Genomic DNA, 25919 nt, shown 5'->3' with positions numbered 1-25919 from the left:
CCTCCTGAGGGCCAGACAACGTCCTGATCATCCTCTGGCTGGCCTTAAGACTTCTAGCCCGCCCCTTCGTTCCTTCCTTCCTCTTGGCCAATGGCTGGCCCTTTCTAGCCTTTCAGAGTACTCCTGGATGAATCAACTCACCATCTTGGCCTGCCCCTCCTGTGCTCTTGGAGTGAAACCCATTGGTGATTGGGGTACACCACTCTCTTAAGGTCCAACTGTCTCCCTCAGGCCCTGACAAGGACCCCAAACCCCTGCCTCCCTCACCTCCATCCTAGGTCCCGGAAGAGGGGTTGCTGAGGACCAGTCAGTGGGACCAATCTCCCACTTCAGGTCCACAGTGGGAGACCATAGAGATCCTTTTGCCAGTACTGGAAACAGGCAGGAGTCCACAGTCAAGGGTTAAGTGGAGGAAGGGTAGACATCAGGATAGCCTGTGCTGCCTTCGATTGTGGCCAGTCTGAATGTCTTGTCAACCTGGCAGCCTCAGGTGACCATGGACCCTTCACAGGGTGTCCCAGTCCCACAGGCCCTGCAGATGATAGGAACCACGGCCATTGCAGGGAGAGGATGTCAAGGCCTCATCAGCAATGATCTGTGCTGGCACTGTGGAGAGGAGAGGAATCAGAAAGTAAGGATCCCTGCTTCTCACAATGACCTTGCCACCCACATGATCCCCCCTGGCTGCAGACCTGGGCTCATCCTGGACTCTAGATACTATCCTGATTCTTAGACCCACAACCAGGTGGTCACCAAGTCTTGCCAGCTCTACCTTCCCAAAGCCAAACTACTTTCATCCCCATAGTAGCCTCCTTGCTCATGTCCCAATTTATGCCCTTATTCCTATGCATTGTTCTCCGTGGGTCAGGTCGACACCATTAAACATTAAATCAGGCCCATCACTGTCTGCCTAACCCGACTTACAATGCTCCTACTGAATGCATCTTATGCATCTCACTCATCGTGAATGAGAACCCTGCAGGGGACTCCGGCCTTTTCCCACAACTTTCACTTCCCCTCTTCCTCAGGTTGTTCATCTCCACCTTCAGCAGCTTCCTCACTGCCTAGAACAGGACAACCTTATCCTCACTCTGGACCTCTGCACTTGTTGCACTCGGATCACTCTGCAGCCCCCATTTTTGGGACTCAGCTGAGCTCTGCCTTTAGGCCTCAGCCCAGGCACAACCATTGACTCTGGCGCCCCTACCTGGCTCCCGGCAGAATATAATCCATGGAAGAGCAAACCCTTAACCTGCCTGTTACTGGTGCAACTGCCTTCTTGGTTACTAATAACTATCAGCACACAGCAGGTGCTTAACATATACTGAATGATTGAGTGATACACCCCCTTCTCCGGGATATGGTCCTGGTGCCTATCAGACTTGGAGAAGGAGATAAGGGACTGAGAGCTTCACAGGACAGAATCTCATCTTCCTCAGATGAGAATCCAGCCAATAGCCTTTGCTGGAGCAAAGCCTTTCTCTGTTACACTGGGCCCTTTGCATTCCCTCTTGCTCACATAAGTTCCAAGCTCCCCTGTCTGGACCAGGTGGGTGCCTGGGCTTAGGGCAACCCAACCAAGACCACGGCTTCTGAGCTGGTTTGGTAGCCAGAACTGAGCCCATTTGGAGGCCAACTCATTCTCCCTAAAGCTCACAGTTTATCAGGCTCCTATTCTTCTGATGCCAGAGCCTCCCTGGAGTCACGAGAGGCCAAACACTGGCCAAATCATGACAGAACAGGGGCCCAGAACAGGTTATCTATTTTTTAAAAAGATTTTATTTATTTATTTGACAGAGAGAGAGCAAGCACAAGTAGGCAGAGTGGCGGGGAGAGGGAGCAGCAGACTCCCTGCTGAGCAGGGAGCCCAATGCAGGGCTCGATCTCAGAACCCTGGGATCATGACCTGAGCCGAAGGCAGACGCTCAGCTGACTGAGCCACCCAGGCGCCCCCAGAACAGGTTATCTAACCTGGCTTAGGCATCAACAAATGTTACCTGGAGGAAGAATTATTAGAGATGGGTCTTGAAGAGTAAGTAGGAATTTGCCAGGAGTAGGTGGATGGGTGCTCCGGGTAAGGAGCTTAGTATGTGCAGCAGCCTGGAGACCTGAACAATCACAGTAAGTGTGTCTCGGGCACATGGTGGGTGGAAGTGGAACAGAGAGGTTGGAGGTCTTGAAAAGCAAGCTTAAAAAGTTGGTCTACGGGGGTGCCTGGGTGGCACAGCGGTTAAGCGTCTGCCTTCGGCTCAGGGCGTGATCCCGGCGTTATGGGATCGAGCCCCACATCAGGCTCCTCTGCTATGAGCCTGCTTCTTCCTCTCCCACTCCCCCTGCTTGTGTTCCCTCTCTCGCTGGCTGTCTCTATCTCTGTCGAATAAATAAATAAAATCTTTAAAAAAAAAAAAAAAAGGTCTACGTCCAGGAAGCCAGGAGCTGCAAAGATGCTCAAACCAGAGGGAGGCAGTGTCGAGGCCCTTTCCTTTTCACTTTTGTTCTGGATCATTGCCCTGGGTTGGGCTCTCCTGTGGAAGTTCCTCCTCCCAGCCCCCAACACCTGGTTCAGGCGACAGGGTCAGTGCGCCCTCTGGTGGGTATTCAGCAGAGATTCGTCAAAGGAGCAAAGCTGGGAACCTGGGTGAAGTCCAGTGAGCATGCTGCCCTGGAGGCTCGGGAGATAAGGATAGCTGTGGATGGTCAAGTTGCCGCCCCCTGGGCCGTAGAGGGTGTGGATGGGCCTGAGGCGGCGAGTGTACATCGCTGGAGTGGATCCCACAAGGCATCCAGCTAGTATCCTCTCCCACAGTGCGATATTTTCTGGCCCGGGAGGGAGAGAGGAGGGTGCTTTTACACCACTCCTAGATGCCCTGTAGGTCCACATGACTAGCCACATTCCTGACCCCACAGGAGGATCCCCACCCTGTGTCTGCCCTGTCATGCACCCGCCGGTGGAGCACCAGCTGCCTTCATGGCAGGCCTCGAGGGGCTGAGGTAAGGATGGGATTCCGAGTGTGTGGCCTGGCTCAAAGGACCAAGTTCCTTTTCCCCAAGTACCTGAATTACAGTTTGGGAAAAACTATGGGCTGGACCTTTGGAGCCTTGCTCACCCCTTTCACATATGTTATTTCCAATTCATTCATTAATCATTTATGAACCCTAGTAGCTGGGCTGGGATGGGGGACACTGCCCAATGAAATACAGAAATCTCAAACTACAGTGGGGACCCCTGCTACTGAGGGAGGTGCCTTCAGAGAAAATCTGGAAAAGAGCAGGGGTTAACTAGGACATGGGAAGGGTTGAAGGAGATCCCATGAGACTCCTAGAGGAAAAGACCAGTAGCCCCAGGGAAGGTTACTAGTGCTGAAATACCCCAAGGCTGATGATGCAAAGCAAAGCACTCAGACAACCATTCATTCATTAAGTCTTGAGCAAGTATTACAACCAGGTGCAGTGATAAGCACTGGGGAGGAGTCAGTCCTCCAGGATCTGAGTTGGGGTGGGTGTGGTGTAAGGAGACAATAAATTATTTATTGTGTTAGAAGTTACTTTAGTGTTGGGGGAAAGGAGTGAGGGTTTACTATTAATACTGTGATCTGGGAGGATCCACCTGAAGATGAGTAAAGGAGCTCAGCAAAGCAGGGGCCCTAACATTATTTTAAAGAATTTAGTTTTTCAAGAAGAGTCCCAAGCATCGGGAATTGTCATACGGTTGGAGGGAGGCAGAGTTACCCCCACGCTGCCAGGATGGCTAGAGGTGCCACACTGGAGAGGTCACTTCAAGAAGGTGGCTTCCCTGAAGACCTGACCTCGAGACCCAAACTGAAGGAAGAATAGGGAAGGTCCTAGCGTGAAGGTCTAGAGGCTAAATGGAGAGGGGCTCCGGCAAGGCTGAGACCGAGATAGAGTTAGCGCTCAGATGGCAAGGTGGTGACGCCGGACTGTCCTGTAGAAGCTGGAGCCCAGACAGGAGACCGATAAGGAGCGATGCCCGTCAAGGGAGTTTTAGGAGAGGTCCTGGGGTGAAGACCAGTTTGCGGCAAAGGCGTGAAGGCCCAACTCTGCCAGGCGCACGCGCGCTCCAGGGTGAGTAGGGGAGGAGGCTTACTTCGCTGTTGGCCCCGCCCCCCCCAACAAATATTTGACATTCCAGGCTTATCTAGAGGGGAGCAGGACCCGAAGAGCGACGTTTCCCCCTCCCACCCGGCCTGATTGGCCTAGCGCTTCCGCGGGTGGGGACCAGCGGGCAGGCGCCGGAGTGGGCGGTCCGGAAAGGGGCGGATACTCGCCTATACCCGAGGAAGCGCTCGTACCCCGAAGCCGCTGGAAAACCTACTTCCCGCTCCTCGCAGACCGCTCCCGGCGCGAGTCACTTGCGTACTGGGCACCTCGGTCTCTATCCGTTAAGCAGGGACGCGTTTTAGTGTTGGTTCATTGGGCAAGGCCTCGGAAGCGCCCCCTCCACCCCGGGCTCTTTCTGCATCGCCCGAACGTCCGGACGCAGCAGCCCTACGTCCCTTCTTCCCGCCGGACTCTTCAGTTTCTCAGTCATATAAATGGGAGCACTTAAGGAAGTCCGGGGATGCCTGGAAACGCGCCGTAAAGGAGTCTCACCAAGCACGACAGGGCGAAAGCCCTCCACGCGGGACTGTCCTTACTGGGTTGCTGGTCTCGGATGGAGAAAAGAGGGAGGGTCTGCAGCCCGCACGTGCACATTACACATTCGCCGCTAGCCCCCACCCTCCAGCGCGCTCACATCTCCAGGCTACAGGCCCGTCGTCCGGCGGGAAGGGCGGGAAGGGCGACGAAAACAGACAGCAGTCTCCACGTGGGGTAGAGGCGAGGCTCCATGCCCAGACCATCCGGCTCAGCCCCGTCTAGAGTGGCGCTCTCTGGAGTTGGAGCGGGGCGCTTCCTGTTTCCCCAGCACCGAGGCCTGCACACCACCTAGAGTGTTTTGGCACCGCGGGCACTTACTGGAGCCAGGCTAAGGCCAGGTCTTCACACGTGTGTGGACAAGCTCAGCCCCGTGACCTCTGGTCCTCCGACCCAAGGCTCTAAGAAACGTTGCTGATCCCCGACTCTCCCCCCCAATCCAGTTGGCCTCTGGTGACCACCTCTCCACAGGCCTCTGGGTGTTCTCCAGTAATTCACCGCCCTCTTCGGTGACTTCTATCACCCCCAGACCGGCCGTCATGACAAGGCCTCTAGACTGCCTCCTGGTGATTTTCACAAATCCCATGTGACCCCTACGGGCTGCAGAAGGCCCCTGTTTCTGCATTTTTCTTGGCTCCGGCCTCATGGTGGGGAGGGACAGAGAGGAGGACGAGATCGAGTCAGGTAAGGCCTCTGACCGGGCGGGAGTCCGGGCCGTGAGCGCGCTCCCAGGCCCGGCGTCTGAGCGCGCGCGCTCTGGGCTAGGCTCTAGCGGCCTTCCCCCTCTGTTCCCGGGGCCGCCCTCGGTCACGTGGCCGGCGGAGCCGACAGGTAACTCGCCCGGAGAGGGCGGGGGCCAGTAGCCGCCCCGCCCCACGGGGCGCCGCGGGCGGGTCTCAGCAGCGCCCACTGCGCCAGCCCGGCCGCAGGTGCCGCCCCCGACACACGGTGTCCCGCCCAAGCTGATTCGTGTCTGCCGTCGGCCGGTGAGTGCGTGCGCCTCGTCGGTCCGCGTGTGTCTGGCCGAGCGCCCTCTTCCTCTGCGGCCATGACTCCGCCGCCTCCCCAGCCACCGCCCCCGGGCCCGAACCCCACCTCAGACTGCGCCGCCGACCCCCGCCCCGGGCCTGGACCCCTGGTCGTACTGTTCGGAGCCACGGCCGGTGCGTTGGGGCCGGACCTGGGCTCCGACGAGACCGACTTGATCCTCTTAGTCTGGCAAGTGGTGGAGCCGCGAAGCCGTCAGGTACGGTGAGAAGGGGGTTGGTGGGGTCCCTAGGAGTTTCAGGATCCGAGGGGAGCAGTGGCTCATCGGTTACCCCCGCCGCTCGTAGGTGGGGACGTTGCACAAGTCATTGGTTCGCGCCGAGGCGGCCGCACTGAGCCCGCAGTGCCGCGAGGCGAGCGGCCTGAGCGCCGACAGCTTGGCGCGGGCCGAGCCGCTGGACAAGGTGCTGCAGCAGGTGAGTGCTGGGGCCCGGGCGAGTGGAGGCATGGCCGGGCCGCGGGGACATTTCTCAGCGGGAGAGGCGGCGGGAGGCAAGGCCTGCCGTGCTGCGACCAACTGGCCTGGGCGGTAGGACGAGTTCCTGTTGTTTAAAAGTTGCAGGGATTCCCGCGTGTGCCGGGCCTTCCTGGGGGCACCTCACTTTTCAGTCTTTCCAGGGATCCACTCCTACTGACGCGGTGGGATGGAAGCTGCGAGACCCCTCCCAGGGCCGGCGGGGCTGTGAGGCTGAGACGCCTTTGGGAACCTGCTGGGCCAGGTCTCCCAGAACAGCGGCCGGAAGCCAAAAGGGCCGAGGGGCCTGGTCTTGGCCATAGGTCACGGTCCCTGCCGCCGGCGACCTCGGCCCACCCACCCGCCTGGGAGACGCTGGAGCGGGGGCGTAGGGCGGGGTCTGCCTCAGAGGCAGACGCCGCCAGGTGTAAGCTGCTCGTCTAGGCCTGTCCCGGCCGGCTGGCCAGGCGTGGGCGCTGTCCGGACCCCGCCTGAAGGCTACCTGTCTCCTGAGTGCAAAGGCCCAGGGTGCCTCCCAGCCCCGGCTGAAGTGGGAGGCGGTTCCCGTTGCTGTTTTCTTTTTCTTATCTTCACTACGGCACTCACCCTGTGCCTGACTCCTGAGTGTAATGAGTTTAAGTGCTTTACACGCACAAATTCTTTTATTTTCCAACTGCGGTGGTTCCTGATGAGGTGCAAAGATGTTGAACCTGATCCTTTCGCAGAAGGGCTCCCAGGCTAGACCCTACTTGGGGAGTGTGCTGAAGGAGAACTGGGTTGGCCCGCTCTCGGCCTGTGCCTAGTGCTTGTACCTGTTCTCCAGCACGGAGGAAGGCTGGGGGGCTGGGCAGATTGAGAAGTGCCACCCCCTCTATGAGCAAACAGCTCAGTGCCAGCCGGTCGATAGGGTGTGGGTCAAAGCTCATGCTGCCCCTGGCGTCCAGGTGTGGAGCTCTGTCCTTGGATTTTCTCTGCCCCTCGGTTGGTCAGACCTAGAGGCGGGGCTACCATTGACCATGAGCCAGCTGGGCCTCAGGCAGAATTGGGCCTCCCCCACCTGTCTGAGGGTGGTGCCTGGTCAGGGACAGGTTTAACCTGCTTTGCCCCGCCCCTTCCCACCTGCTTGTCCCACTCCACCAGGTGTTTGCTCTGGCCCCACTCCAGACTCTTGGGAGTGTGTGTGATGGGGGCTTGGGTGATATGTGACTGCCCCCATTTGGCCTGGAGAAAGTGACAGTGGACTGGGGGAGAAAAGGGACACAGAACCAGGTCCCACGCCTGTGGCCAACTCCTCCCCAGGCAGGGTAGGGCTGAACATCTAGTTGAACCGGCTTTGCAGCCTGGGCCCTGCCTGTGCCCTCCCTCCTCCTGCCCGATCAGCTGTGAGTCTGTGTCTGTCTCTCCCCACTCCCTATCCCCAGTTCTCACAGCTGGTGAGCGGGGATGTGGCTCTGCTAGGCGGGGGCCCCTACATGCTGTGCACTGATGGGCAGCAGCTGCTGCGACAGGTCCTGCACCCCGAGGCCTCCAGGAAGGTATGCCACTGAGGGCACAACAGGGGGTAGGGTTCCCAGGACCCCTGTCATGGGGGTGGGCAGGGCAGCTCAGTTCTCCCCATTCACGCCCACTTCCATGTGCCCCCAGAACCTGGTGCTCCCCGACACCTTCTTCTCCTTCTACGACCTCCGCAGAGAGTTCCATGTGCAGCACCCAAGCGCCTGCCCTGCCAGGGAGCTCACCGTGGCCACCATGGCACAGGGTATCTGTGACCCAGAAGGGTTAGGGTGGCGGGGAGCTGTAGGCTGTTTTTGAGTATGTGCATTCTGGAGGGTTATATAAACACATGCGAGTTTACATGACTGTCGAGTCCTTGAGGACACATGCCTCTGTGTCTGTGCTGGGGTGTGTCTGAAATAGGGACATACGTCTGCATATGTCTGGGATGGGGACTTGTAAGGGCATATATGAGCTGGATCAAAACAGATGTGCTGGCCTCTCATGTTGGGATTTCCTCATTGTTATTTCTCTGCTCATAGACTTGGGGCTGGAGACAGATGCCACAGAGGATGACTTTGGGGTCTGGGAAGTGAAGACAATGGTAGCTGTCATCCTCCACCTGCTCGAAGGGTCCAGTGGTAAGGTGCCCTTCTCCACCTGTCACCCGCTCTCAGGGTGAATGTCTGCCTCTTTCTTCCTCAAAATCCCCGTCCCCACTTGTTACCTTCTTTGAGAGACCACAGGTAGAAGCTCCTTTGTCACCTCCTTATCCCCCTCAACTGTCCTCTTTTTGCAGAGCTTGGTGGGGAGACCCCTCTCCACCAGACCCTGCTGACCCCCATGCCATCTCCTCTCAGGTCAATTGTTTTCGAAGGCAGAGGTGGTAAAGCAGAAATATGAAACAGGTCCTTGGTGAGTGTGCGGGCAGGGGTCGGGGGTGCCAGTAGCTGGACAGCTCTGACTCTGTGCCCTGCCCCCACAGCAGCAAGGCCGATGTGGTGGACAGTGAGACTGTGGTTCGGGCCCGTGGGTTGCCCTGGCAGTCATCAGATCAGGATGTGGCTCGGTTCTTCAAAGGACTCAACATTGCCAGGTGGGTATGGCAGGAATGGTGGGCTCAGGAGGGCAGGCCTGCCCAGGAGGCACTAACGCAGCACTGGCTCCGCAGGGGTGGCGTAGCACTCTGCCTCAACGCCCAGGGCCGCAGAAATGGCGAGGCCCTCATCCGCTTTGTGGACAGCGAGCAGCGGGACCTAGCGCTGCAGAGACACAAGCACCACATGGGCGTTCGCTATATCGAGGTGGGGCTTTGGGCTGGGAGTGAAGCAGGGCAGAGCTGAGGCCTGCCAGGCTGGAGACCCATGGGCTGTTCCCGCTGTCCCCACAGGTATATAAAGCAACAGGAGAGGAGTTTGTCAAGATCGCAGGGGGTGAGTGTGCTCCCGACAGCACGTAGCTCCCCTGGTTCTTGATCTGTGTCCCACTTGCCCACCGCCCCCTGCCTTTCTGCTCCCCTGCGTGCCAAGTGTAGGTGGGTATTTGGAACGGCACAAATGGGGTCAGTAGGTGACTCCCATGCCTCTCACCAAGGCACGTCACTAGAGGTGGCTCGTTTCCTGTCACGGGAAGACCAAGTGATACTGCGGCTGCGGGGACTGCCCTTCTCTGCTGGGCCAGCGGACGTGTTAGGCTTTCTGGGGCCCGAGTGCCCGGTGACAGGGGGTGCTGATGGGCTGCTCTTTGTGCGCCACCCTGACGGCCGTCCCACTGGTGATGCCTTTGCCCTCTTTGCCTGTGAGGAGCTGGCACAGGCTGCGCTGCGCAGGCACAAGGGCATACTGGGTAAGCGATACATTGAACTCTTCCGGAGCACTGCAGCTGAGGTGCAGCAGGTGAGCACCCAGGGCTCCCCCTACCCACCACGTGCTTCTCCTCCAGGGTCCCCCTTCCATCCCCGTACCCCTGCCCTGCTTGGCATGACCGGCCTGTTGCTGCCTTCCTTGCCAGGTCCTGAACCGCTACGCATCCAGCCCGCTCCTTCCCACGCTCACCACTCCACTGCTCCCCATCCCCTTCCCACTGGCAGCCGGGACCGGGAGAGATTGCGTTCGCCTGCGAGGCCTGCCCTACACAGCCACCATCGAAGACATCCTGAGCTTCCTGGGGGAGGCAGCTGCTGACATCCGGCCCCACGGTGTGCACATGGTGCTCAACCAGCAGGTGAGGCTGCTGCCAGTGGGGAGACCTACACAGAGAGGGCTGTGAGGTTGGGAGGGAGGCACTCTTGCACGTGCCAGGTTGTTTATAAGACCACTGTGTGCACAGGGCCGGCCATCGGGCGACGCTTTCATCCAGATGACATCGGCAGAGCGGGCCCTAGCTGCTGCTCAGCGTTGCCATAAGAAAGTGATGAAGGAACGCTATGTGGAAGTGGTCCCCTGCTCCACAGAGGAGATGAGCCGTGTGCTAATGGGGGGCACCTTGGGCCGCAGTGGCATGTCCCCTCCACCCTGCAAGCTGCCCTGTGAGTGTCCCAGGGGCTGGGAAACGAGGCATGTGGGGGCCAAGCTGTTCTAACCCTCACTTTCTACAATGGGGACTCTCTTCTGGCTGCCTCACCCAGGGCAGTGCTGGGCTCCCTGCAGATGCACTCTCTACTTCTGCCTCCAGGCCTCTCACCACCCACCTACGCCACCTTCCAGGCCACCCCAACGCTCATTCCCGCTGAGACGGCAGCCCTGTATCCCTCTTCAGCACTGCTCCCGGCTGCCAGGGTGCCTGCTGCCCCTACCCCTGTTGCCTACTACCCAGGGCCAGCCACTCAACTCTACATGAACTACACAGCTTACTACCCCAGGTACCAGCCGCTAAGAAACGCCATAGTCTTGCCCCCATTCTGTTGTGAGGGAGGGTCATGATCCCCTTCCTGGACCAGATAATCCAAGGTCTGTTAGAGCTGGGACTTCATCTGAGATGGATGAGGGAGTGACAGGTAAGGTCTGGAGGATACCATGTACAAATTAGAGTAGAGAGGACTCTGGAGACAGGTTTTAGGGAGGAGGACTGAACTAAGTATAAGGCAGAGACGGGGGAAGAGGGAGGCAGGTCTTGGTCTAGGCCATAGGTGGGACAGCACTTCTAAATCCCTGCCTCTCCCGTCCTAGTCCCCCAGTCTCCCCCACCACTGTGGGCTACCTCACCACACCCCCTGCTGCCCTGGCCTCTGCTTCCACCTCAGTGTTGTCCCAGCCAGGAGCCCTGGTCCGTATGCAGGGTGTCCCATATACAGCTGGTATGAAGGATCTGCTCAGCATCTTCCAGGCCTATCAGGTGAGGTGTGGCTGGAGGGCTTGGGAACCTGGCTGAGTCTAGAGCTCCCTCCCCTAAATCTCTTTCCCTTCTGCAGTTAGCCCCTGATGACTACACCAGTTTGATGCCTGTTGGTGACCCGCCTCGCACTGTGCTACAGGCCCCCAAAGAGTGGGTGTGTTTGTAGGTGAGGGAGCCAGGAGGTAAGAGCTGACTGATGTCTAACATGTCTCTCGTGGCGTCCAGAGAACCAGTACCCTCAACCAGGTGGCTTCTTCTGGGCTTGTCAGAACTCTGAGAAGGCACCTAGAGAAGCGCAAGCCCCAGCTCCATCTCCCACTTGTTGCTGTGTCTGTTCATCCCAAAGATGATGGCTGGATGCTGCATGCAGGGCTGGGTGTGGAATGGTGTTACCCTGCTCCCAGTGGCCTGATCTGGGCCTCCTGAGTAGCACCGAGAGCGCCTTTGGTCGGTTTTGGCTATGGCTCATACCCACAGGTACTATGGGGGCTGATGTCCACAGCAGGCTAATGCTTGCTTTTTAAAAATGTAAGCCTTGGTGCCTTCAATGTATGACTCCTGGGAGCTTCTGAGTAAAGATCCCAATGTTCTGCCTTCCCTTTCCCTTCTGGTAGGGGGCAAGGAGGCAGAGAATGCTGGCCCCAGCCCCCAGGATACTTGATCCTTGGTGGCCACATTGTGCCAGGGGTCTAAGGATGCTAGCTCTCCTCCAGCTTGGCACAAGGACTATCAGGTGGCAAAATCACTAGGTGTTTGGATGGACTGTACTGCAGTATCCCCAGAGGACACTAGGGGGCAGGAGGCCCTCACACAAAAACTCAGGCTTGAATTTTAAAGGGGACTTTCTGCCTACTTTTCATGCACACCTTGGGCAGGCCAGTTGTCCTGAACTCAGCAAACATCGTGGAATGTCCTTTGCACCCACTAGAGGGTACAGAACTGAAGCTTCGGAAGGAATTTGGAACTCTACTACTCACTCCTCCGTAAAATAAACAAAGGTTCCTAACCAAGTGGACTTCTTAAAAGCCAAAGTGCCCTTAGCTTTGGACCCCAGTGTGTGGGGCTCCACACCTGCCCCAGGCAGAGGAAGACTCAGGCAGATTTCAAGGACACTGTTAACCTGTCACTGTTTATTATTTCAGCCCTGTAACTGAGGAACATGAATTGCTGGCTCTTCCCTTTGTTATCTAAGGAGCACTACACCCCTATCTATAAAAGGTTTTAAAATACAAAAGTGTCAGAAAACACAATCCCAAGTGCTGTAAACATAACAGAACCAATTCCCTAACTGTACATCGCCCATTTTATAAAATACAGTGTTTCAACTTCAGGCCATCTGAGCCTTAAAGATGACTATCTGTTCTGAATATTAAAAACAGGGCTTCAAAGCCAGGGGGCGCCTGGGTGGCACAGCCGGGTAAGCGTCCCATTTTTGGTTTTGGCTCAGGTCGTGATTTCGAGGTCTTCCTCTCCCTCTCTCCCCCCCCTAAAATAAATAAATATTTAGAAAAACAAAAGCACCACCCCAGAACTTCATGCTCAGATCCAGCAGAGCTCCTGTGATAGTGGTTAGCCCTGGGCAGGCATGGGCTGTTCTTCATGCAGCAACACCACACATGAACCTGAAGAGAGGACATCTGGTCCCTTTCGAGCTGTCTTCAGCCATGTTTCTCTGTATCTCTAGTAAGTAGAAGGCTGCTTATCCCATTCCTCAAACCAAGATGTAGCACAGGGTGGAAGGGGTAGGGGTAGGTGCCAGGACGTGCCCGGTTGCTCAGTGTTGCCACTAGAAGTCAGTTGCATCGTCCAATGAATGTGTGCTTTAGCACCACTTACGCTGCACAGAAGTTTAAAGTCTTTACCTGCAAAGCCAAAAAATACTGATTCTTAAACCAAAGACTTTACAAAATGATACAAGACCGCTTATATAGTATACAAAGCTCTTTTAAAATTTAACTTTTATTTTAAATAGGAAAGCATTTCTAGTGCTACAGGCATCAAGGTATTTAAAAGGCATCAAAATTTGGTGCATAGCAACTCTGGATCATAGAGGCTTTTATTCCTGAGGGCAGCAGAGCAACCCCCAACGGGTCTTGCAAGGGGAACTCTTGCAAGAAGAACCCCATGTGAGGCAGCTACCCCAGGGCAAGAAGTGTGGAGGCAAGTCTGGCCAGCTGTCTGGAACTTCATGTCTCAAAACCCCTCCAAAGGGAGCTGTGGGCTGCCAACTACAGGCCCTGAAGCAAATCTCACTATCCACACTCTGACACAAAACTTACTAAAGGAAATAGGAAAACATCCAGCCCCAGGAGGGACCAGAGTGATTCGCTGAAGGACAGACATTTTTCTCTAACTAGGTTTAGGGAAAAAATCTAAATCATCATCATTTGAAGGGGAAAAAAAAAAAAAGACCATACTTCTTTATCCTGTAGGTCAACAGCTCCTACATGGCTGACTAGAGGTGGTGGGCAATGAGCCGCTCCCCCTGCCCAGGCCTTACTTGGCCTCAATAGAGAAGTCCTAGCATCTAGGACTCATAATCCCCTGGAGTAACAACATCAAGCCCTTGACCAACTCAGTACACTGTCGCACATATAGGCACTCAAAAATGTCCTTCCTGAATAAATGAAATTAAATGATTTCATTTGAAAACATACTGTGAAGTTCAGGTGCTTTGAAATAGGCCCAGCCTTGGAATAGGTACTAATCCCATTAAAGGGAGGGGGAAGGGCAGGGTTTGGAAAAAGCACCCAACTCGGGCACCTCCTTTGGTAGAGAGCAGGCTGGAGTTTCTTGCTGGCCCCTGCCCTGGGCACCAGCCTCACCAGCAGCAGCACCAGGGCATCTTTGGTGTGGAGGGTCAGATCTATGATGCTAACTCATGTCTGGGTTTGCCTCAAAGCCTTTTGGGGAAAAGGCTGGTTTTTAGACCATGCAGATGAGACAAGGGTAGGCCAGACTCATTTTAGGCTGTAAACAGAATGAGGGATAAGCCTTCCATGCCATTGTGAATCTTAAAAGCTTCCCTTCTGGAGTCATGTATTTTCTCTGCTCTTATTCTGAAGCATAGCTCATTTCTGCTTAGCTTCTGACACAGCCTGGCCTCTAGAAAGGAGTCAGAACCAGCAAATTTGCCTAAACCATCATGAGGCTGTGGCTTTAAAGGTTACAGAGCAGCCAAATGCAGATACTCCCAGTTAGAAAAGGTCTGGGACCAGAGGACACGAAAGGAAAAAGCACTCCACAGCCTACTTGTTTCAGGATGGCAGGATATTAAAGCTACCATGCTAAAAAACCCACCTTTCAAAGTCACCTTACTTGTAGCTATCTTATCCAAGGCCCTGAGGGAAAAAAGCAATTTCAACATGGAGTCAGTATGGAGAGACTGCAGGAAGATTACCTAGAAAGTTACAAAAAGGCTATGCTCTGGAATGTCATTTATATTCCAACACATCAATGATTGGAATGGTCTCTTCTCACTTTAACAGTTTACTTTTATAAAGAGGTATGAGCTACATTTGGCTTTATTTCCTATAAATCTATGAAAGGCTTTAGGACATGCTGAGTTTCTGAGGCATAGGTGTGGGCTTAGGACAATTTTTTTTCTTTCATGTTTGCCTCTGGAAGGTTTTATCAAAAGTTCCTACTTTAAAAATGTCATCAAAGCTAAAGAGTCCTTCAAATGACCATAAAGGAATACAAATCACCAATCATAGCTAAGCAACCAGGTCACTTGCAAAAGCAGCAACTCTGAAATGGAGAGCCTGCTGCATTCACACTCAAAGCACCCATCATATAAAAGTATCCTATTGAAATATAAAAAGCAAAGCTCATTTCCCCAAAGCTCAGTCTATGCTGCTCCTGTTCTTTTACAAAATATACCCAAGGCCTGAGGTGGAGGAATCCTGCTTTCCCCACATACAGTGACCCAACTCCTGGTGCCAGTCCTGAAGGCCACAGAGTTGGAAACCCAAGGTCCAAGGAGAGAAACATGCTGAGAAGTACATGGTGGTGGACACATGGCTGCAGCAAGCACTGTCAGAGCCCATCGGATCTTCCTATATCCAGGGAATCGGGCCCCGGGAGGGGAGCCTGCCTGCTCGCCCCTGTTCCTTGGGAAACAGAAATCTGGGACATGTCTCTCCCAATTATCTCGTTCACTGAAAAACAAGAAAAAGGAGAATGATTAGTGACCTCTGTGTGACTGACCATATGATGCTCAATGGTGAGTTCCATTTCAAAGACATTTTTCCCTTTCCAAAGTTTTCTGTAAAGGTAAATGCAGTGCTTAAAGCCTGCTCCTAAACTGAATGGAGACAACATTCCAGACCCCTCTTTTTCCCTTTCAGTTCAGTTTGGGTTGGGAAGGGAGATGGCTCAGAACAGGAAACATTCTTACCATCACTCTAAAAGCTTACGCTCTAGAGCAGAAGACAGAATACATCTGAAATGAGTTCAAGTTAATCTAACTTTTCCTTAATTTGCATCCCTTTAGGAGGGTTTTCCCCTTCTGATTCCTGTGGTGTACTCTGTATGTAAAGTGAATGCAAATAAATGTTCTGATAAGACTAAAGGAAGATTTGGGAGTTATTTTGTTACCTTATGCTAATACAAGCATCGTTTATTATGTTGGGGGCATGGGTTCTCATCCTTTCAGAAAAGGGTCTTGATTTTCTTTTGGTTTCTATGACAAGCCAAGCATTTCAAGGAACATAGTGCTCTGTGAAGTCCAGTGCAAAAAACTTCAATCTTGAGGAACCAGTATAGAAAATAATATGCCAGGGCGCCTGGGTGGATCAGTGGGTTAAGCGGCTGCCTTCGGCTCAGGTCATGATCCCAGGGTCAGCGGGGAGCCTGCTGCTCCCTCTTTCCCCGTTTGTGCTCGCTTATCATCCTCACGCTCTATGTCACTATCTTTGTCTCTCTCAAATAAATAAAATCTTTAAAAAAAAAGAATGCCCCGTATTCCCCCCCGTAAGAACCTTTAGTTCTCTCGTGAGAATTCTCTGCTTTGAAATGAAAATTCTTTGCTTTATCAACTAAAGATTATACTCCTAGGCATATACTCAAAAGAACTGAAAACATATATCCACATAAAACCTTGTACTAGAATACAAGTTCACAGCAGCATTATTCACAATAGCGCCAAAGTGGAAACAACCCATATGTCTACCAAGTGATGAATGGATAAACGAAACGAGGGCTATCCATACAGTGGAACGTTAGCCACAAGAAGGAAGTTCTGATACATGCTACAACATAGATGACCCTTGAGAACATGCTAAGTGAAAGAAACCAGACACAAAAGATCATACATTGTTTGATTCCATTTGTATAAAATGGCCAGAACAGACAGCAAATAGATAGGTGGTTACCAGGAGTTATGGTGAGGAAGGAATAGGAGTGACTGCTAATGGGTATGGGGTTTCTTTTTTTTTCTTTTTGGAGTAATGAAAATTACCTAAAATTAGATCGTTGTGACAGTTGCACAATTCTGTGAATATACTAAAACCACTGAATGGTATATTTTCAAGGGTGAGTTTTATAGTAATGAATTACATTTCAGACCAGCTGTTATAAATGAAAATAGGCCAAGACAAAAAAATTTTACACTTAGAATATGATGTGATCATAGAGCAAAGGAGACACTAACAATCGCTTAAAAAATCTTCAAGTATTAACATCTACTCTGTCTATAGGTAATTAAAAAAATTCTTCAAATTCTTATGGCTGTAAGAAGGGAACTAAGATTCACTTCACAAAAATTTATTGAGCATCTATGAGAGTTTACAACTGAAATTTGTATCTTCAATCTTCACAACATTTTAAGATGCATGGGGACGGAAAGGGAGTATGGTTGAGAGTAAGACAGGAAAGAGAGAATATAAAAGGGACAAAAACAGAAAAGGCAGCCGTTGGCACCTGTCATTCCAAGCCAATTACAAGCAAGGAACAGTGTTTTCAGTGTGGACTCCATGTGTAGGTCTATAGGCTAGACTCGTAAGACAGAGCACAAGGATGGCCCATGATCTCTGCACGTGGTCTCTTCACATAACTCACCACATTGAATTACTGATAGGGGGCATCATTATCTGTCTCTCAAGTAGCTTGTGAGCTCCTGAAGGGCAAGGACGTTACTAATGAGGAAATACCAATTTCTGATGACTGAATAAACGGATCCTAATTCAATACAATTACTTGGAAACTACTGGGAACTAATATACTGAAAGTTCACTAGGTAGAGGCGTAGGAAAGGGACCAGACAATGTTATTAAGACTAATGCATGACATCTGATTTTTATTTTGACAGTGTCTATTTTAGACAGGTCTCCCAGCAGTGGCAACAAGCCAAATATAGAAGCGAGTATCAGCTGGCAATCATCTTTTCCCAACGCTTATCCCTTCCAAGGATGGTAACTTCAGAGATGTTCCAAGCTGCCATGCAACACACCTTCTTAAATTACCTCACTGATCAAGTTTTAAATCTACAAGGTGATTAGAAATGGTGTTCTATCATCGTAAAAAAACACATGATGTATTGTTTTCCTGTGTCTTTATGAGGAAGTCAATGCTTACATTTTCTTGAGGATGAGGGTATGATATCCAGCACTATCCACCCACTTACCAAGTACACTTTTTTTTTAAAAGATTTATTTATTTGACAGAGAGAGAGAGAAAGCACAAGCAGGGGAAGTGGCAGGCAGAGGGAGAAGCAGGCTACCTGCTGAAGAAGGAGCCCGATGTGGGACTCAATCCCAGGACCCTGGGATCATGACCTGAGCTGAAGGCAGACGCTTAACTGACTGGGCCACCCAGGCATCCCCACCAAGTACTCTGACGACAAAGTAAACACATCATTTTCTGAGGTAGTCAGGTAATGCTGTTTATAGCAAAAGCCTGATTAAAGCTATTTTGTTTCTGCTCTCCCTTATCAAAGTTCTGTTCTTTTGCCTGTGGTGCCTAACCTCACTTAGCTGAAGCAACCTGGAAGGTTCTTGACTGTTTGGGATTTTAAGACTATGATAAAGCCAGGAAGATTTTCCACAAAGAGGCACTCAAGCTGACTGTACTCAAGTATACTTTAATACAGAATATTAATACATAATAATCAGTAGATATAAGTTCCAGTAGGGCAGGGACCTTATTACCTATCTTGTTCTTCACTGAACCCTTAGTGCTTGGTACATACTGTGTGCTGAATACAATCACTGGCCAACTGAATACTTTAATATAATTTGGGAACTTGGAAAAACTAAAATTATGCTCAAATAATTGCTACAAGTGAATACTGAATATGAATTTTAGGACAACGAGTCAGAACTACAACAAAGTGGTCCTTTTGCTGCCCTTTAGCAATGATTTGAGAGCAGTATGGCACAGTGTCCGCGGCTCTTCTCTGCCTCTCACTTCTCCCTGAGGCTGGGGGCTCAGGGCTCAGGCTCCAACCTCTGGATTCCTGCAATAGCTTTCTGTTGCAACCAGCCAAAATTTCAGTGTCAACTAAAGCAAGTCAAAATTATTACTGGCAAACAAGTCTATGATGTATATTATTAGCAATATTGATAAACACAGTAAGTTATTTCTTTTAAAAAAATATTTTATTTATTTGACAGAGAGAGCGCACAAGCAGGGGGAGTGGCAGGCAGAGGGAGAAGTGGCTCCCTGCTGAGCAAGGAGCCCGATGTAGGACTCATTCCCCGGGATCCTCGGATCATGACCTGAGCCAAAGGCAGATGCTTAACTGACGGAGCCACCCACGTGCCCCAATTATTTCTCTTTTTTTTGAGTATAGCTGACACATATTTATATTAGTTTCAGATGTACAACTTAGTGATTAAAAAAACTTAGTGATTTGACATTATTTCTTAAAAATACTGCTTGCAATTTCATTTTCTACTTTCTTTTGAATATATATGCATGAATTTATTCATTTATTTAAACCCTAGTCCAGGAAATATGTGAGGTGGCTTTATTTTTTTTTTCATCAATTTAAGAGCAGAAAGAGTTTATGCCCCTATTATGCAATGTTATCATTTCCCTCCTTTAAAGAGTAAAGTGAATTAAAAGCCTAGGAGAAGAGTCAACAGCCCTCAACACCTATGCTAACAGGTTATGTAGGTCACGGCGTTTGGCCCACTTGTGACAGCTGCCATCAACTCCTGCTTCCCCAACACATGGATCACCTGTGATACCACAACAGAAGTAGTCAGAGCCATCAGCAGTATTTGCTGTAAGAACAAGTTTCTTAATCCAAAAATTGCTATCCAACTTAACAGTCCACTGGAATGCTATTCCTATACACAAGAATGAGGTGTTTGAGTAACAAAAGGTCTCCTATTTAGGGCTATTTCCAATGCTAAAGGTTTCAGAGCTAGAGCTGACAAGCATGGTATGGTATGAAATCTCACCACCAGGTGGACTGGGGCAGAGCAACCCAGGACACTGCCCCTGGAGCAGACAGTCTTATACACAAAAGCCCAAAGGGCCTTTCTAACTAGCATCTGAGCATCTTGAGCATTTCTGGAAAGGATTTCTGGGTATAATTGGACTCTATTTATATATGTTATTTCATTTTGAAGCTGAAATGAACATTCATCCAGGTTTGGATTTCACCTTTTGTACCCGAAGTTTAAAGGTATAATCCATTCTCTGGTGAACAATTTTATGGAGACACTATTTTTTATAAAACAAAGGCTCCAATTATTTTCTGAATTCCACTTGAAATGAAAAAATAAGAGAAATTTGGAAGTATAGGAATGAGTTTAAATGGATGAGAAATCTAGTATTTACAGTTTATTATTCTATAACACAGTTTTGCTAAGATGTACTTTTCGGTTTTAGTAAGTTGTAAGAACACCAACTAAACTACACACATTAAATAACTGAATTCACCTATTTGTGTCATGAGGTGAACAATTAATTTGCATTTATCAAAATCTGATTAACATACCTTCTCAAACTAAAGACAAAAAAAAGTTCCTGAACATTTAGAAAGTATCTATGGTAGATTGTTAACTGTTCTAATTCATTCTTAAGTGAATTTAACTACTCATGGGGCCACTTAGCTATAAACTACATTTCCCATCTTCCCCTTTGTAGGTAGGTATGGCCATATAATTTGTTTTCTTCCAATGAAATGTGAACAAAAGTGATGTGTTCATCCTCCTTATCCCAGGCTCAATAACTTCTTCCCTTCCTTCCCCCATACCTCTTGCTTTGGGCTAAGACTCAAGTCAAAGTGGTAACTGCTTTGATAATACCTAAGGAAACAGAGGAACAATGAAATAAAAGGAATCCTGATCTCTGAATTACCATGAAGTGTTAGAGAAACTTCCAAAGTGGTTAAGCCATTGTACTTTGGAATCTCCATTAGAGAGACTATTATTTATTTATTAACAAAAATAAAACTCATCACCATAAAGGTAACAACAGAAAGAATACTTAAGTATTTTAAGCAAGAACCAAGATAACCAGCTTGAGCTCTATCAAGTTTTTAGCCAAGTCATTTTAAATTTCACCCTAAACATTAGACAGCTTTCAACCACAGGACAAAGTGAAAATACATGCACAAAGATTAGACGGTATCTTTCACTTTTCAACAGTAGCTTTACTACTAGTAAAGGAAAATTATGACACTTTTTGTTTTTTTTTTTTAAACCACACCTGACAGGGGAATCAGTCTTATTATTAAGGGTTCTTTCTTTTTAAGAAATCTCTTGTGTGTGATACTATACTCAGTGTCATAGAGGTCTTTCCTCTAGAACAGGTTGTAACTCAAAACATTCCTCAAAGACAAACATTAAATCTCCAGCTGAGTAAACAGTACACAGGTACCTAAAAGTGTATTCAAGTATCAGCATGTATCCTTTTATATCAACAAAAACTGAAATGTGAAAAAATAAAAACCAAAACCCACTTCTTTTTGTTTTAAGATGTTGGATTCAGAAGAATTTTAAGATTATAGGAAGATTCCATCCTTCTCCCTATTTTTTTTTTTTTTTGCATATTGTACATTTTCTCTGGATAATCTTGTCCATTTCTATATACTGTTGACTCCTAAATCTATGCCCTCCAGGGACCCAACCTGAGCTCCAGAACCATAAATCCACATAACTCATTCCAGCACCTGTGCTATGGATCCTATATATTTGCCTCTTCAAGACTTGCTCCAAAAATTTTCTGCACCCTTCCAGCTCTTCAGTCAATCTACCCACCACCTTCCCTCCTGGATCTTTCTTATCGTTACTAGGTACGGTAAAGCTCTCTACCTTAAACAAGCAAGCAAACAAAAAAAATCCTAGAACTTACATAGCCCTCTATACCTAATTTTTTCTTTTATTGTTTAACATCTTAAAGGAGTTATATACACTGCCTGCTATTTCATGTTTCTATTCTCACCTCCTGTTCACTCCTTAGTCATACACTGATTGCTTCATTCCAAAGAAACACTTCTTACCAAGATCACTAGTGACCAACTTACTTGTTGCTTCACACACAGGAAGAGCAATGGGGTAAACTCTAGAAGAGATAAAACTTTAATTTTGGTTCAGCTGTGATATAACTAGGGTGATTTACTTGATCTTTCTTCAATGGATCTTCTCAACCACAATATGAGGAAATTCATTTAAATCTTTCTGGTTATAGGGAGGAAGGCTGAGGGGAGTGGTCAAAATAGGTGAAGGGGATCAAGAGATACAAATTTCCAGCTATAAAAATAGATAAGTCATGGGGTTGTAATGTAAGCAGAGGAAATATAGTCAATGATATCATAATAACTTTATATGGTGACAGATGGTAACTAGCCTTATCATGGGCATCATTTTGTAATATATAAAAATATCAAATTACTGTGATGCACATCTGAAACTTAATAGGATATTGTATGTCAATTACATTTCAATTAAAAAAAAAACCCTTCGGGTTATAACTCTCCTTAGAGAGTTACAGGAATTTAGTTGCCATTTTTATTCCTCTCATGACTAGAGACAAGAATGATGTGAGACCAGGGTAGGCTCAGCTTCCGGGAGAAGCCAGTGTTTTGGTGCCTCATCTGATGAGGCTTCAGTATCCTAAATATAAAGATTTGGGTAGTCCCCTTCCAGATCTAAATTCATTAAAATTTCATTCAAATGGCATTTTGAGAATTACAATTTGTATATTTATAATTTACATACATAATATACAATACAATTTGTATATTTACAATATATAATTTGTATATTTATAATCACGTATGTTCTCAAGTGGCTTTCAGAGTCTTTGAAGAAAGAAACTGTGTGACAGTGAGGGAGAGCTATGTTCCCGGTGGGTTGCTGAGGTAGAGAGGGCTGAGGCCCAGCCCCTCCCTCACACAGACTTTATTTTTATGGATTCTTTGCAAATGAAATCCCAGAAGAACTATCAGGAATGCAAACATGGGCCCACAAGGCAGACTCAAGGGTAAATGATCCAGGTTGCCTGTGACAAATAGGTAAAATTTCCTGCTAATTTCCGTTTCATACTGCCTCACATCAAAACTTAGAGTACATGACCAGAAATCAGTAGGCTTATCAACCTGATTGGTAACCAGGTTTACTCAGCACCCAACCCATAGAATCCTTTTATTTTTTTTCCCCCAAGCCATAGAATTCTTATAGACGGGCTTCTCTGTTTTGATTTAATAAATTCAGTTAAACACTTGCCTTCTATTCAAACCCAGATTAAATTTATAAGCACTAGTGTAAGAACCTGAATGTGGTTGGATTTAAAAAGCAGAGTCTAGTAGTCAAAGTGTAGCTCCAAAGATACTGAGTGGACCTACCAAGAAGATTGCCCGTGTGTACCCCATCCTCTGTAGCACATGCAAATCCAGCCACTGCATGCAAATACCGCACTTGGGTATAAAAACAATGACACATTTCAATCAACACTCACCCTCTAGATTCTCCAGAAAGGAGCTGGACATGAGAGCTCACTGTGGTTAGGCCATTTCTCTGCTGAACCTGATGGCTGGTGTTCCAAGTCAGACATAAACTGGTCTGTGTCAAAGAAGACAACATCACTACTGAATGGAACAAACCAGAGAGTAACTTAATCTACTACATGCCCAGCCTGTTTTTTCTATAATCAAGAGGAATTTAACCATCCTTTATCTGTCAGTCACTACATAAAATGGCTCCCCACATTTTATTAAATAATAAGAATACTGGAGTCCAGAGAGTTTAGGTAATGGTTAATTTATTTCCTAAAATTAAAAGGGCAATAATTTTAAAAGTCACAATGATGGTTTCAGCAATTTTATTTTATTTACTTATATTTTAAAAATAAACTCTACCCCCAATGTGGGGCTTGAACTCATGACCCCGAGATCAAGAGTCACATGCTCTACCAACTGAGCCAGCCAGGCTTCCTGGTGTCAGCAATTTTATGTGACAGATTTAGTTTTAAACAGAATAGTTTTTATTCGATTGGATCTATCAGTAGTTCCCCAAAACTTGTCTATGGCTATATCAAAATTATCTGGGCACTTTTAAAAATAGAAACTCCTGGGTTTTACTTCAAACCACAGAATCAAAATGGCCTAAAGGGTAGGAGCCCAGAAAACTATATGCACAGATAAATTTGAGGGTCATGGAGGAATATTTTTAAAATCAAAGCCCACAATTATTAGCAGGTTATGACATCAATTCAGCAAGCTGAGAACAGCATCTTTTTAAAAAGAAACAGAACAACATAAGATAGCAGGCCGCATTTTCTTTAATAAAGATTAAGAATTGGCCTCTGAGACCTTCATGTTAGTTGTATACATATTTTTGTTATGTACTAGGTCATGCTATAAAACTTATTGTAAAAAGCTTTCAAAAATGTTTGAAAGTCACTATATTCAAGAGTCACCATTGGTCAGTTTTGTGATAATGCTGACACACTCAGACACCTAGTTAGAGAGCCCAAACTACGATGCAGAGCCTCCTCCCTTGGCCTATAAGGAATTATTTTTGGCCGTTGCTTATTCAATCTCAAACAAAAGGACCTAACCTTTTAGATTCTAGAAGAATGCTTGTTTTATCTAAGCAGAGAAGAATCTGTATATAGTCTCTGTGAACAATAATTAATGCCCTTGTCTTAGGCTGATAAAGGAGGTAAAACAAAGGAGGAGCCAATCTGTGCAAAACGCAGCCTCAATTAAGGGGTCAAAACAAAATAAAACACAAAAGCCAGAAATCCTTTGTGCTCACAGGCAAAATTTTTCTGCCTTAAGCTTCTTTATTTCTAAATTCGAGATCACTCACCAAGTTCTCAAAGAGGATTTAAGGATTACAGTGTATGTGAAGTATTTTAGAGACTGAATATACATAGTCAAGTCTCTTTTCTGAGGATGCCCAATCTTCATAACAGAATCCTTCAAACCAGACATGAGGGTATAGACCATGTGATTCTAGATACATCAGCACATAAATAAGAAGCAAGCAAGCCCAGGAACAAAGCTAAGAGGCCAGCAGACCCTAGTGACTTTTATGAGTTGATTTATGCAATGGTAATTTCATATTGTGCTTATGGAAATGTGCAGTCCTCAAGACATCTTTCTAGCTCCTTGAAACACTGTTGACGGCTTCAAAAAATACCTGATTCATTTATTCCTATCACAAAAATTGTGACAAAACACTTGAAGAATTAACACCAATCCTTTCTTTCTTCCTTTAAGATTTATTTATTTGAGAGAGAGAGAGTGTGTGTATGTGTGAAGTGGAGGAGGGGCACAGGGAGAGAGAGAATTTGAAGCTGACTCCCGTAGGAGCCCCATGCAGGGCCTATGACAACCCTGAGATCCAGACCTGAGTTGAGATCAGGAGTCAGAAGCTTAATGGACTGAGCCACCTAAGCGCCCCAATACCAATCTTTTCCTGAACTCTTCCAGAAAGATTAAAGAGGAGGGAATATTTCTTAACTCATTCTAAGGCCAGCATTACTGATACCAAAGCCAGACAAAAACACTGTAAGAAAAGAAAACTACACAACATCCCCTGTGAATACAGATGCAAAAATCCTCAACAAATACTAGCAAACTGAATTCTGCAGTATACTAAAAGTACTATGTATCATGGTCAAGGGAGATTTATTCCCAGAATGCAAAGATGGCTCAGCATATGAAAAGCAATGAATGTAATTTACTACACATTAGAATGAAGAATAAAACACTACCCAATTATCTCAATTGATGCAGAAGAAGCCATGTGACAAAATTCAATTCACTTTCATAAACACCCGTTAAACTAGGAATAGAAGGAAATTTCCTTAACATGATAAAGGCCATTTATGAAAAACCCACGTCATACTCAATGGTGAAATACTGAAAGCTTTCCCTCTAAGATCAAGAACATGACAAGGATGTCCACTCTTGCCACTTCAATTCAACATGGTTCTGGAATTTCTAGCTAGAGCAATTAGGCTAAAGAGATAAAAGGCATCCAAATTGTAAAAGAAGAGGTAAAATTATCTCTGTTCATAAATGATCTTATACATAGAAAGCTTGAAAGAACTGACACACAAAAAATGTTAGCCCTCATAAATTAAGTCAGCAGTTGTAAGATTAACACACAGGGGTGCCGAGGTGGCTGGGCTGGTTGAGCATCTTACTCTTGGTTTCTGCTCAGGTTGTAATCTCAGGGTCATGGGATGGTGCTCAGTGTGGAGGATGCTTGTCCCTCTCTCTCTGTTCCTCCCCCCCAGCTCGTGCTCTCTCTCTCTTTCAAACAAAATCTTTTAAAAAAAGAATCAACACACAGAATTCAGTTATGTTCTTTGTTTTAAAAAAGGATTTATTTATTTATTTGAGAGAGAGAATAAGGAGGAGGGGCAGAGGGAGAGAGAGTCCCACGCAGACTCTGTGCTGAGCATGAAACCTGACAGGGGGCTCGATCCCACAACCCTGAGATCACCAACTGAGCTGAAACCAAGAGTC

At 48.1% G+C, this 25919-nt stretch overlaps 2 protein-coding genes across 4 annotated transcripts in view; one reads left to right on the top strand and one right to left on the bottom strand.

Moving 5' to 3' along the window:
- Positions 1-5701: 5701 nt before the first annotated feature.
- On the top strand, positions 5702-11061 carry ESRP2 (epithelial splicing regulatory protein 2). The gene is made up of 14 exons (XM_040633493.1): positions 5702-5899; positions 5988-6116; positions 7576-7689; positions 7799-7913; positions 8191-8289; positions 8509-8563; positions 8634-8744; positions 8820-8952; positions 9039-9081; positions 9242-9543; positions 9659-9871; positions 9977-10175; positions 10322-10508; positions 11058-11061. The coding sequence occupies exons 1-14, from the start codon at positions 5702-5704 to the stop codon at positions 11059-11061; spliced, it is 1902 nt and encodes a 633-aa protein (XP_040489427.1).
- A 1861-nt stretch (positions 11062-12922) lies between these two features.
- The window catches only part of NFATC3 (nuclear factor of activated T cells 3), a 121552-nt gene continuing 108555 nt past the window's right edge, over positions 12923-25919 (bottom strand). For 2 of the 3 annotated variants that reach the window (XM_008702545.2, XM_040633492.1), the window contains one exon: positions 12923-15141. In XM_008702545.2, coding sequence (XP_008700767.2) covers positions 15020-15141 — 122 coding nt within the window. In that variant the 3' untranslated portion in view covers positions 12923-15019. Of the gene's footprint in view, positions 15142-22894; positions 22999-25919 lie in introns of all 3 variants that reach the window. The other variant, XM_040633490.1, reaches the window with a different exon arrangement.

The sequence above is a fragment of the Ursus maritimus genome, unplaced genomic scaffold (assembly GCF_017311325.1).
Source record: "Ursus maritimus isolate PB19 unplaced genomic scaffold, ASM1731132v1 scaffold_19, whole genome shotgun sequence".
NCBI classification, from domain to species: Eukaryota; Metazoa; Chordata; class Mammalia; order Carnivora; family Ursidae; genus Ursus; species Ursus maritimus.
The sequence above is the reverse complement of the archived record's forward strand: the minus strand, read 5'-3'. Positions and strand labels throughout refer to the sequence as shown.